The sequence below is a fragment of the Mizuhopecten yessoensis genome, unplaced genomic scaffold (assembly GCF_002113885.1).
Source record: "Mizuhopecten yessoensis strain PY_sf001 unplaced genomic scaffold, ASM211388v2 scaffold7833, whole genome shotgun sequence".
NCBI classification, from domain to species: Eukaryota; Metazoa; Mollusca; class Bivalvia; order Pectinida; family Pectinidae; genus Mizuhopecten; species Mizuhopecten yessoensis.
The window spans coordinates 674,267-687,561 of record NW_018407245.1 but is presented as its reverse complement, the minus strand read 5'-3'; the positions used below and the strand labels follow the sequence as shown (position 1 = coordinate 687,561).

Below are 13,295 nucleotides of genomic sequence, written 5' to 3'. Positions count from 1 at the left end.
ATCTTGATATACTCACAGGTAAGTAATGTTTTAGTCAGTAACAGACATGTCACACCTGGTCATAAGTCTGGTATGGATAAGTCTAGTATGTAATAATACAGATCTTGATATACTCACAGGAAGGTGATGTTTGAGTGAGTAACAGATGATGATAGATCATGCACTACTTTATAACAATTAGTAGGTAGTGAATGACATGGTGAGGCAACATCCTTGCAAATCAGTACGATGTTATGGCTTAATAACAAAATGAAGGGACTCCAGTCGCCTTAGACAAACCTAGGTAACTAAGTTGGATGTTCAGAAACCCAGGTAACTTAGTTTGTTGTTTGGAAACGAAGTAACTTAATTAGTTTGTTGCTTAGAAACCTAGGTAACTTAGTCTGATGTTCAGAAACATAGGTAACTTAGTTTGTTGTTTAGAAACCTAAGTAACTAAGTCTGTTGTTCAGAAACCTAGGTAACTTGGTCTGTTGTTTAGAAACCTAGGTAACTCAGTTTGTTGTTTAGAAACCTAGGTAACATAGTCTGTTGCTTAGAAACCTACATAACTTGGTCTGTTGTTTAGAAACCAAGGTCGCTTAAACTGTTGTTTACAAGCCTAGGTTATAACCAGCTGGTTGTAGAATATGATAAGAGAAGATATGAAACATTGAATACCTCAATGGGAAGAGTTACTTTCACTGACAACTAGGGAGCACCTTCAACTAGCAACACCTACACAAGGGCTGGTAAATGTAGGTCAAGGTCATTTTCAATCTAATTAAAATTAGATCTCTCATTACACTACGTTATGGAGTGTAATGAGAGATCTGATTTTAATTAGATTGGGTCATTTTCAGTACCGTATGACAGATAGTAAGGTGAAAGACAAATACACTTACAAGTCTCTGTCTGTAACAGTATAGATGATGGATCATAGATATGTACAAAACATTGTTTAATTCTGTGTTACTCCCGCTGCTGAAACGATTATAAAATTTTACATTGATGTATCTAACATTCTGGCAAAAAATTTAGAGAAAATGAGCCTGTTTTGCTGTATTCATCGCTGAGGGCATCACAACAAAATGTCAGAAACGGAAATAACAGATTAGGTAATCACGGTGGATGTAAATCCCCACTGTCTCCAGTTAACCGAGTGTTCTATAAATAACAGCTAGTCTATGTCCATCGCACGAGCATCTGGATTAAAGCGTACAATTTCATGACAAACTTATTCCACAGCAATTCAATAACCACTGCAGTTTTGTGAGGTATATCTTCATAGCTGTATACGATGTCGGAAGAAATCTAAACACGACCCCAACCGTGGGCAGTAGTTTAGGTACATGGACTTATTTTTACATAATATTTAAATCATACAAATCCCCCAATATGCCTGTTGACCCTACCCATTGGTTGTAATTATTTGTCAAGAACATTAGATTTCATCAAAGTAAGTTGAAAGTGTTGAATTCTAGAATTGCCGCAGAGTGGTAAATAGTTATAAAGTACATCAGCATGTCCCGAACAACCCAGTATGCCGTGTGTATTTATATCAAAAGCATGTCTGATTTGATTGGTTTTAGTCTGGTCATATTTAACTGCCACAAACATCATGAACTTTCCCTCGATTTGATTCTTGTTTATTATATACCTGATTTGTCAAAGATAGTGGGCAGTGCACTGTATTTAGGTCACTATGACCTCTACTTCTAGGTGAAAGGTCAAATGAGTAGAAAACCTTCAGTGAAATTGCCGAAACCTATAACCTGTTAAAAGATATCTTGATGGAACATTAAGTGTACCTGCATCAACCACAGACAGAAAATAAATTTCATCATTTTTATATTGTGATAATTTCCTTCAGAAAATATTTTATTGAAAAAAATATGTAGAGGTCACAATTGTTGCCATGGGCTATTAGGCTTATACCTCTGTCTACTCTGTACCCAAGAATTTAACACATAGGATAACCCATACTGCAAAGGGAGCCCAAATATGTCGATTGTTATGATCATGGACACAGTAGGTCTACTATTTTTCCATGTTTCCAAACCTGCAGTGGAGCCAGTAATTAAGTTATGACATGTCACCGTTGACCTTTAACAGTGACCTCGGGGTAAAGTATACGACAAACAATCCTGATCCTGATCATGTCTATTGTCTTGAATATGATACTACAGTATCGCCGTGCAGGTTACAATACTATGTCTATTGTCTATATTCTAATGTCACAATGGTTCTTGAGTATGATACTACAGTATCGCCGTGGAGGGTACAATACTATGTCTATTGTCTTTCTTCTGATGTCACAATGGTTCTTGAATATGATCCTACAGTAGCGCCCGGCAGGTCACAATACTATGTCTATTGTCTTTATTCTAATGTCACAATGGTTCTTGTAAATGATACTACAGTAGTGCCCTGCAGGTTACAATCCTATGTCTATTGTCTTTCTTCTGATGTCACAATGTTTCTTGAATATGATACTTCAGTATCGCCGTGCAGGTTATAATACTATGTCTATTGTGTTTATTCTGATGTCACAATGGTTCTTGAATATGATACTACAGTAGCGCCCGGCAGGTTACAATACTATGTCTATTGTCTTTATTCTAATGTCACAATGGTTCTTGAATATGATACTACAGTATCGCCGTGCAGGTTACAATACTATGTCTATTGTCTTTATTCTGATGTCACAATAGTAGATACCATACTACATGAGGCTGGTTGGTTGGTTGGTTGTGCAGGGTTTAACATCCTATCAACAGCTCAGGTCATTTAAAGACCTGCCTCAGGGTATCTTGGTTTATTTGCCTCCTTGTGAAAGCACAGATCTGATGCCGATAGTGATATTTCACTTAAATACCATGCTGGCCTCACTCAGCACAGCATTCCGCCCAGTCACAGTATACTGACAACGGGTGAACCAGTTGTTACCAGTATCCTAAATACTGAATGTTAAGCAGGGAATAACAACTACCCTTTTTAAGGACTTTGGTATGTCCCGGCCAGGGGACTCAACTCATTGCCTTCCTCACCCGGGTAAACATTCAACATTAAAGCTGAAAGTGAGGTGTTGCCAAGCAAGCTGCTAGGAAATTAAAGGTAGTTAGAAGGTGCTAGGAAACCAAAGGTAGTTAGAAGTAGAGAGAAATAGAAAGATCCAATATTGCAATTGGTGCAGCAGATTTACTATGGTTGCTTTTGTGTCCCCAAGTAGAAGGCACAAAAGCAAATCCCCAATTCTGCATTGAGTTCCCACATAAGTTGCCTCTTATGATATATGTAGTGGGTAACAGCAGGTGATTTTTTTTTCTTGATCTCTGACCTGCAGGGATGATTACATGAGGTAAATTATTACACGGTGGTATATTTACTGCTAAGCGTTGTAGCAGTGATGTATATAACAAATCACTGGTAATCTTTACAAACACAGGTATACCAAACTAGAACTTGCAATAGGACAGTCGACACTCAATTTTTACAAACAAACACAGGTATACCAAACTAGAATTTACGACACTCAATCTTTACAAACACAGGTAAACCAAACTAGAACTTACCACACTCAATCTTTAGCGTTGTAGCAGTGATGTATATAACAAATCACTGGTAATCTTTACAAACACAGGTATACCAAACGAGAATTTACGACACTCAATCTTTACAAACACAGGTACACCAAACTAGAACTTACGACACTCAATCTTTACAAACACAGGTAAACCAAACTAGAACTTACCACACTCAATCTTTATAAACACAGGTATACCAAACTAGAATTTACGACACTCAATCTTTACAGACACAGGTATACCAAACTAGAATTTACGACACTCATTCTTTACAAACACAGGTATACCAAACTAGAACTTGCAATAGGACAGTCGACAATCAATTTTTACAAACAAACACAGGTATACCAAACTAGAATTTATGACACTCAATCTTTACAAACACAGGTATAACAAACTAGAAATTACCACACTCAATCTTTATAAACACAGGTATACCAAACTAGAATTTATGACACTCAATCTTTACAAACACAGGTAAACCAAACTAGAACTTACCACACTCAATCTTTACAAACACAGGTATAACAAACTAGAAATTACCACACTCAATCTTTATAAACACAGGTATGCCAAACTAGAACTTACCACACTCAATCTTTACAAACACAGGTATGCCAAACTAGAACTTACCACACTCAATCTTTACAAACACAGGTATGCCAAACTAGAACTTACCACACTCAATCTTTATAAAGACAGGTATACCAAACTAGAACTTACCACACTCAATCTTTACAAACACAGGTATAACAAACTAGAAATTACCACACTCAATCTTTATAAACACAGGTATACCAAACTAGAACTTACAGTAGGACAGTCGACAGCGATTGGTTTTGAGCTTTCTCCACTCGACGTACTACACACATGACACACTGTTTCACATCCAACTTCTGGACAAAATGTTCGGTTCGGGTCTAGATCTACATCTGAAATAGAAATCATTCTTATAACGGCACTTTGTAAACAGCACATACAGTGTTAACTCGGAGATACCTGTGTTCTTAACTGTCATGAATATTGTGTAAAAAAATCTGTGTTTTAAAAGAAATATTTCTTGACCTGAAACAATTTCATTTCAGTGTATTGTATTTCATAATTATATAATGTCACAGAATGTGATAATCTACTTTTCCTTTCCATTCCAGAATGCAATATTCCATTCCTGTTTGTGATTTAGTGATGACTGTAACTGACGTCAATGGTTTCAACGATATTTCCTTATTTCCATGAGAAATAAATGCTTGATAAATAAATATCAATCAAAGCTTTCAGAACTTACCAATATACATTTTAACATTAATTGCTTTTCAGTAAAAATCTTAAAATTCAATGGTTTGATATATATACACCTAACACTCATTACACTATCCTAAGAGACTGCATGACCAATTTAACAACTGACCAGAATTAATCCATATCTATCACCATTTTTGGTATACATAGGAACCTACAATTTCTGATGACAATGAAGCACCAATCAATATGGCTGCCATACCTCTTTGATGTCGTAATCTTTTATAGCGATCAAACAGTTTGGCTTCCACTAAATTTGCAATCTGGAAAAAAGTGTAAACACAGATAAATTGACAGTGATAGGTGGTTTGTGTATTTAGCATGTAGACTAATGTTTTATGGCCTCACTCTCAGTATTTAGCATGTATACTAATGTGGGAGGTTTTTATGGCCTCACTCTCAGTATTTAGCATGTATACTAATGTGTGAGGTTTTTATGGCCTCACTCTCAGTATTTAGCATGTATACTAATGTGGGAGGTTTTTATGGCCTCACTCTCAGTATTTAGCATGTATACTAATGTGGGAGGTTTTTATGGCCTCACTCTCAGTATTTAGCATGTATACTAATGTGGGAGGTTTTTATGGCCTCACTCTCAGTATTTAGCATGTATACTAATGTGGGAGGTTTTTATGGCCTCACTCTCAGTATTTAGCATGTATACTAATGTGGGAGGTTTTTATGGCCTCACTCTCAGTATTTAGCATGTATACTAATGTGGGAGGTTTTTATGGCCTCACTCTCAGTATTTAGCATGTATACTAATGTGGGAGGTTTTTATGGCCTCACTCTCAGTATTTAGCATGTATACTAATGTGGGAGGTTTTTATGGCCTCACTCTCAGTATTTAGCATGTATACTAATGTGGGAGGTTTTTATGGCCTCACTCTCAGTATTTAGCATGTATACTAATGTGGGAGGTTTTTATGGCCTCACTCTCAGTATTTAGCATGTATACTAATGTGGGAGGTTTTTATGGCCTCACTCTCAGTATTTAGCATGTATACTAATGTGGGAGGTTTTTATGGCCTCACTCTCAGTATTTAGCATGTATACTAATGTGGGAGGTTTTTATGGCCTCACTCTCAGTATTTAGCATGTATACTAATGTGGGAGGTTTTTATGGCCTCACTCTCAGTATTTAGCATGTATACTAATGTGGGAGGTTTTTATGGCCTCACTCTCAGTATTTAGCATGTATACTAATGTGGGAGGTTTTTATGGCCTCACTCTCAGTATTTAGCATGTATACTAATGTGGGAGGTTTTTATGGCCTCACTCTCAGTATTTAGCATGTATACTAATGTGGGAGGTTTTTATGGCCTCACTCTCAGTATTTAGCATGTATACTAATGTGGGAGGTTTTTATGGCCTCACTCTCAGTATTTAGCATGTATACTAATGTGGGAGGTTTTTATGGCCTCACTCTCAGTATTTAGCATGTATACTAATGTGGGAGGTTTTTATGGCCTCACTCTCAGTATTTAGCATGTATACTAATGTGGGAGGTTTTTATGGCCTCACTCTCAGTATTTAGCATGTATACTAATGTGGGAGGTTTTTATGGCCTCACTCTCAGTATTTAGCATGTATACTAATGTGGGAGGTTTTTATGGCCTCACTCTCAGTATTTAGCATGTATACTAATGTGGGAGGTTTTTATGGCCTCACTCTCAGTATTTAGCATGTATACTAATGTGGGAGGTTTTTATGGCCTCACTCTCAGTATTTAGCATGTATACTAATGTGGGAGGTTTTTATGGCCTCACTCTCAGTATTTAGCATGTATACTAATGTGGGAGGTTTTTATGGCCTCACTCTCAGTATTTAGCATGTATACTAATGTGGGAGGTTTTTATGGCCTCACTCTCAGTATTTAGCATGTATACTAATGTGGGAGGTTTTTATGGCCTCACTCTCAGTATTTAGCATGTATACTAATGTGGGAGGTTTTTATGGCCTCACTCTCAGTATTTAGCATGTATACTAATGTGGGAGGTTTTTATGGCCTCACTCTCAGTATTTAGCATGTATACTAATGTGGGAGGTTTTTATGGCCTCACTCTCAGTATTTAGCATGTATACTAATGTGGGAGGTTTTTATGGCCTCACTCTCAGTATTTAGCATGTATACTAATGTGGGAGGTTTTTATGGCCTCACTCTCAGTATTTAGCATGTATACTAATGTGGGAGGTTTTTATGGCCTCACTCTCAGTATTTAGCATGTATACTAATGTGGGAGGTTTTTATGGCCTCACTCTCAGTATTTAGCATGTATACTAATGTGGGAGGTTTTTATGGCCTCACTCTCAGTATTTAGCATGTATACTAATGTGGGAGGTTTTTATGGCCTCACTCTCAGTATTTAGCATGTATACTAATGTGGGAGGTTTTTATGGCCTCACTCTCAGTATTTAGCATGTATACTAATGTGGGAGGTTTTTATGGCCTCACTCTCAGTATTTAGCATGTATACTAATGTGGGAGGTTTTTATGGCCTCACTCTCAGTATTTAGCATGTATACTAATGTGGGAGGTTTTTATGGCCTCACTCTCAGTATTTAGCATGTATACTAATGTGGGAGGTTTTTATGGCCTCACTCTCAGTATTTAGCATGTATACTAATGTGGGAGGTTTTTATGGCCTCACTCTCAGTATTTAGCATGTATACTAATGTGGGAGGTTTTTATGGCCTCACTCTCAGTATTTAGCATGTATACTAATGTGGGAGGTTTTTATGGCCTCACTCTCAGTATTTAGCATGTATACTAATGTGGGAGGTTTTTATGGCCTCACTCTCAGTATTTAGCATGTATACTAATGTGGGAGGTTTTTATGGCCTCACTCTCAGTATTTAGCATGTATACTAATGTGGGAGGTTTTTATGGCCTCACTCTCAGTATTTAGCATGTATACTAATGTGGGAGGTTTTTATGGCCTCACTCTCAGTATTTAGCATGTATACTAATGTGGGAGGTTTTTATGGCCTCACTCTCAGTATTTAGCATGTATACTAATGTGGGAGGTTTTTATGGCCTCACTCTCAGTATTTAGCATGTATACTAATGTGGGAGGTTTTTATGGCCTCACTCTCAGTATTTAGCATGTATACTAATGTGGGAGGTTTTTATGGCCTCACTCTCAGTATTTAGCATGTATACTAATGTGGGAGGTTTTTATGGCCTCACTCTCAGTATTTAGCATGTATACTAATGTGGGAGGTTTTTATGGCCTCACTCTCAGTATTTAGCATGTATACTAATGTGGGAGGTTTTTATGGCCTCACTCTCAGTATTTAGCATGTATACTAATGTGGGAGGTTTTTATGGCCTCACTCTCAGTATTTAGCATGTATACTAATGTGGGAGGTTTTTATGGCCTCACTCTCAGTATTTAGCATGTATACTAATGTGGGAGGTTTTTATGGCCTCACTCTCAGTATTTAGCATGTATACTAATGTGGGAGGTTTTTATGGCCTCACTCTCAGTATTTAGCATGTATACTAATGTGGGAGGTTTTTATGGCCTCACTCTCAGTATTTAGCATGTATACTAATGTGGGAGGTTTTTATGGCCTCACTCTCAGTATTTAGCATGTATACTAATGTGGGAGGTTTTTATGGCCTCACTCTCAGTATTTAGCATGTATACTAATGTGGGAGGTTTTTATGGCCTCACTCTCAGTATTTAGCATGTATACTAATGTGGGAGGTTTTTATGGCCTCACTCTCAGTATTTAGCATGTATACTAATGTGGGAGGTTTTTATGGCCTCACTCTCAGTATTTAGCATGTATACTAATGTGGGAGGTTTTTATGGCCTCACTCTCAGTATTTAGCATGTATACTAATGTGGGAGGTTTTTATGGCCTCACTCTCAGTATTTAGCATGTATACTAATGTGGGAGGTTTTTATGGCCTCACTCTCAGTATTTAGCATGTATACTAATGTGGGAGGTTTTTATGGCCTCACTCTCAGTATTTAGCATGTATACTAATGTGGGAGGTTTTTATGGCCTCACTCTCAGTATTTAGCATGTATACTAATGTGGGAGGTTTTTATGGCCTCACTCTCAGTATTTAGCATGTATACTAATGTGGGAGGTTTTTATGGCCTCACTCTCAGTATTTAGCATGTATACTAATGTGGGAGGTTTTTATGGCCTCACTCTCAGTATTTAGCATGTATACTAATGTGGGAGGTTTTTATGGCCTCACTCTCAGTATTTAGCATGTATACTAATGTGGGAGGTTTTTATGGCCTCACTCTCAGTATTTAGCATGTATACTAATGTGGGAGGTTTTTATGGCCTCACTCTCAGTATTTAGCATGTATACTAATGTGGGAGGTTTTTATGGCCTCACTCTCAGTATTTAGCATGTATACTAATGTGGGAGGTTTTTATGGCCTCACTCTCAGTATTTAGCATGTATACTAATGTGGGAGGTTTTTATGGCCTCACTCTCAGTATTTAGCATGTATACTAATGTGGGAGGTTTTTATGGCCTCACTCTCAGTATTTAGCATGTATACTAATGTGGGAGGTTTTTATGGCCTCACTCTCAGTATTTAGCATGTATACTAATGTGGGAGGTTTTTATGGCCTCACTCTCAGTATTTAGCATGTATACTAATGTGGGAGGTTTTTATGGCCTCACTCTCAGTATTTAGCATGTATACTAATGTGGGAGGTTTTTATGGCCTCACTCTCAGTATTTAGCATGTATACTAATGTGGGAGGTTTTTATGGCCTCACTCTCAGTATTTAGCATGTATACTAATGTGGGAGGTTTTTATGGCCTCACTCTCAGTATTTAGCATGTATACTAATGTGGGAGGTTTTTATGGCCTCACTCTCAGTATTTAGCATGTATACTAATGTGGGAGGTTTTTATGGCCTCACTCTCAGTATTTAGCATGTATACTAATGTGGGAGGTTTTTATGGCCTCACTCTCAGTATTTAGCATGTATACTAATGTGGGAGGTTTTTATGGCCTCACTCTCAGTATTTAGCATGTATACTAATGTGGGAGGTTTTTATGGCCTCACTCTCAGTATTTAGCATGTATACTAATGTGGGAGGTTTTTATGGCCTCACTCTCAGTATTTAGCATGTATACTAATGTGGGAGGTTTTTATGGCCTCACTCTCAGTATTTAGCATGTATACTAATGTGGGAGGTTTTTATGGCCTCACTCTCAGTATTTAGCATGTATACTAATGTGGGAGGTTTTTATGGCCTCACTCTCAGTATTTAGCATGTATACTAATGTGGGAGGTTTTTATGGCCTCACTCTCAGTATTTAGCATGTATACTAATGTGGGAGGTTTTTATGGCCTCACTCTCAGTATTTAGCATGTATACTAATGTGGGAGGTTTTTATGGCCTCACTCTCAGTATTTAGCATGTATACTAATGTGGGAGGTTTTTATGGCCTCACTCTCAGTATTTAGCATGTATACTAATGTGGGAGGTTTTTATGGCCTCACTCTCAGTATTTAGCATGTATACTAATGTGGGAGGTTTTTATGGCCTCACTCTCAGTATTTAGCATGTATACTAATGTGGGAGGTTTTTATGGCCTCACTCTCAGTATTTAGCATGTATACTAATGTGGGAGGTTTTTATGGCCTCACTCTCAGTATTTAGCATGTATACTAATGTGGGAGGTTTTTATGGCCTCACTCTCAGTATTTAGCATGTATACTAATGTGGGAGGTTTTTATGGCCTCACTCTCAGTATTTAGCATGTATACTAATGTGGGAGGTTTTTATGGCCTCACTCTCAGTATTTAGCATGTATACTAATGTGGGAGGTTTTTATGGCCTCACTCTCAGTATTTAGCATGTATACTAATGTGGGAGGTTTTTATGGCCTCACTCTCAGTATTTAGCATGTATACTAATGTGGGAGGTTTTTATGGCCTCACTCTCAGTATTTAGCATGTATACTAATGTGGGAGGTTTTTATGGCCTCACTCTCAGTATTTAGCATGTATACTAATGTGGGAGGTTTTTATGGCCTCACTCTCAGTATTTAGCATGTATACTAATGTGGGAGGTTTTTATGGCCTCACTCTCAGTATTTAGCATGTATACTAATGTGGGAGGTTTTTATGGCCTCACTCTCAGTATTTAGCATGTATACTAATGTGGGAGGTTTTTATGGCCTCACTCTCAGTATTTAGCATGTATACTAATGTGGGAGGTTTTTATGGCCTCACTCTCAGTATTTAGCATGTATACTAATGTGGGAGGTTTTTATGGCCTCACTCTCAGTATTTAGCATGTATACTAATGTGGGAGGTTTTTATGGCCTCACTCTCAGTATTTAGCATGTATACTAATGTGGGAGGTTTTTATGGCCTCACTCTCAGTATTTAGCATGTATACTAATGTGGGAGGTTTTTATGGCCTCACTCTCAGTATTTAGCATGTATACTAATGTGGGAGGTTTTTATGGCCTCACTCTCAGTATTTAGCATGTATACTAATGTGGGAGGTTTTTATGGCCTCACTCTCAGTATTTAGCATGTATACTAATGTGGGAGGTTTTTATGGCCTCACTCTCAGTATTTAGCATGTATACTAATGTGGGAGGTTTTTATGGCCTCACTCTCAGTATTTAGCATGTATACTAATGTGGGAGGTTTTTATGGCCTCACTCTCAGTATTTAGCATGTATACTAATGTGGGAGGTTTTTATGGCCTCACTCTCAGTATTTAGCATGTATACTAATGTGGGAGGTTTTTATGGCCTCACTCTCAGTATTTAGCATGTATACTAATGTGGGAGGTTTTTATGGCCTCACTCTCAGTATTTAGCATGTATACTAATGTGGGAGGTTTTTATGGCCTCACTCTCAGTATTTAGCATGTATACTAATGTGGGAGGTTTTTATGGCCTCACTCTCAGTATTTAGCATGTATACTAATGTGGGAGGTTTTTATGGCCTCACTCTCAGTATTTAGCATGTATACTAATGTGGGAGGTTTTTATGGCCTCACTCTCAGTATTTAGCATGTATACTAATGTGGGAGGTTTTTATGGCCTCACTCTCAGTATTTAGCATGTATACTAATGTGGGAGGTTTTTATGGCCTCACTCTCAGTATTTAGCATGTATACTAATGTGGGAGGTTTTTATGGCCTCACTCTCAGTATTTAGCATGTATACTAATGTGGGAGGTTTTTATGGCCTCACTCTCAGTATTTAGCATGTATACTAATGTGGGAGGTTTTTATGGCCTCACTCTCAGTATTTAGCATGTATACTAATGTGGGAGGTTTTTATGGCCTCACTCTCAGTATTTAGCATGTATACTAATGTGGGAGGTTTTTATGGCCTCACTTTCAGTATTTAGCATGTATACTAATGTTGGAGGTTTTTATGGCCTTACTCTCCGTTCAACCAGTGAATTGTAATGGATTGGATGAAATAAAACATTTTGTATCTTCAAGAAAATATTTATCATTTTCCGGTATATGCAGAATTGTGCATCTTAGAATTTTGTACAAAAATCAATACCTGGTATTTTTATTAAAATGAAGAAACTTCTTCTAATAATGTACAGTAATCAAATCTTTCAAAATGATGCTCATCTTTGAACTTTGAAATTTGAATCATTACTCATCACCAGATAGGAGTGTTTAAAGTCCGCTGATTATACAACCCTACTTTAAATGACTTAGGTTTGTGACAAATGAACAGGTAGTTATCATTATACATGTATATAAAAAAAAACCATGACTGAACAAAATCTATGATAACAAGTACATATACAAGTTTAAAACACTTCTGTTCAATACAAGCCTAAAAGGTTAAGTGAAAACATTGAGCCGAAAATCAATGTCAATTGACTGCCATATATATAAAATGACATTTTAAAAAGTGTGCGATGTAAAAAAATAAAATTAAACAAACAACCATCCTTTTCCAGTGTACATCACTGAGCAATCAATCTCTGGGACTTACAATGACATTATATCACTCAACTCTTACAATCCAGATGGAGTATGAAATGGTCTGGGGTGGTGTTAAAGTGTCAGTGCTGTAATGCTGTTGTGAGCACGGTCCCACATCAAAACAGAACAATGTACATTTCCAGGTCACATGCATGCATACACACGTGGAGATATTAGCCAGGTGGCATATGGCTAATGGTAGTTAGTGCCTGATAAAGCAATTCCTACAAATTCCTCAAAACTTGTATTGATTGATATATATTGTATGGATTGTATGAACACTTTGAGCTCTCCAGACACAAAATTTCATTTATGGACAGACGGACAAACGTTCCAACATTCGATAGTTATGAATCAATGTCTATGTTTAGAACAAAAACAGGCTATAACAGTAGAAATCTATTGTTTTCCATTGTGTTAGGCCACTCCCCTTGACTCCTTATTACTGATTCTAGTATGAC

At 37.3% G+C, this 13,295-nt stretch overlaps 1 protein-coding gene across 1 annotated transcript in view; it reads right to left on the bottom strand.

Moving 5' to 3' along the window:
- The window catches only part of LOC110454414 (probable E3 ubiquitin-protein ligase RNF144A), a 52,595-nt gene that overhangs the window by 12,103 nt on the left and 27,197 nt on the right, over positions 1-13,295 (bottom strand). The window contains exons 5-6 of the mRNA XM_021503901.1: positions 5,068-5,128; positions 4,380-4,498 (exon numbers count right to left, since the gene is read on the bottom strand). Coding sequence (XP_021359576.1) covers positions 4,380-4,498; positions 5,068-5,128 — 180 coding nt within the window. The remainder of the gene's footprint in view (positions 1-4,379; positions 4,499-5,067; positions 5,129-13,295) is intronic.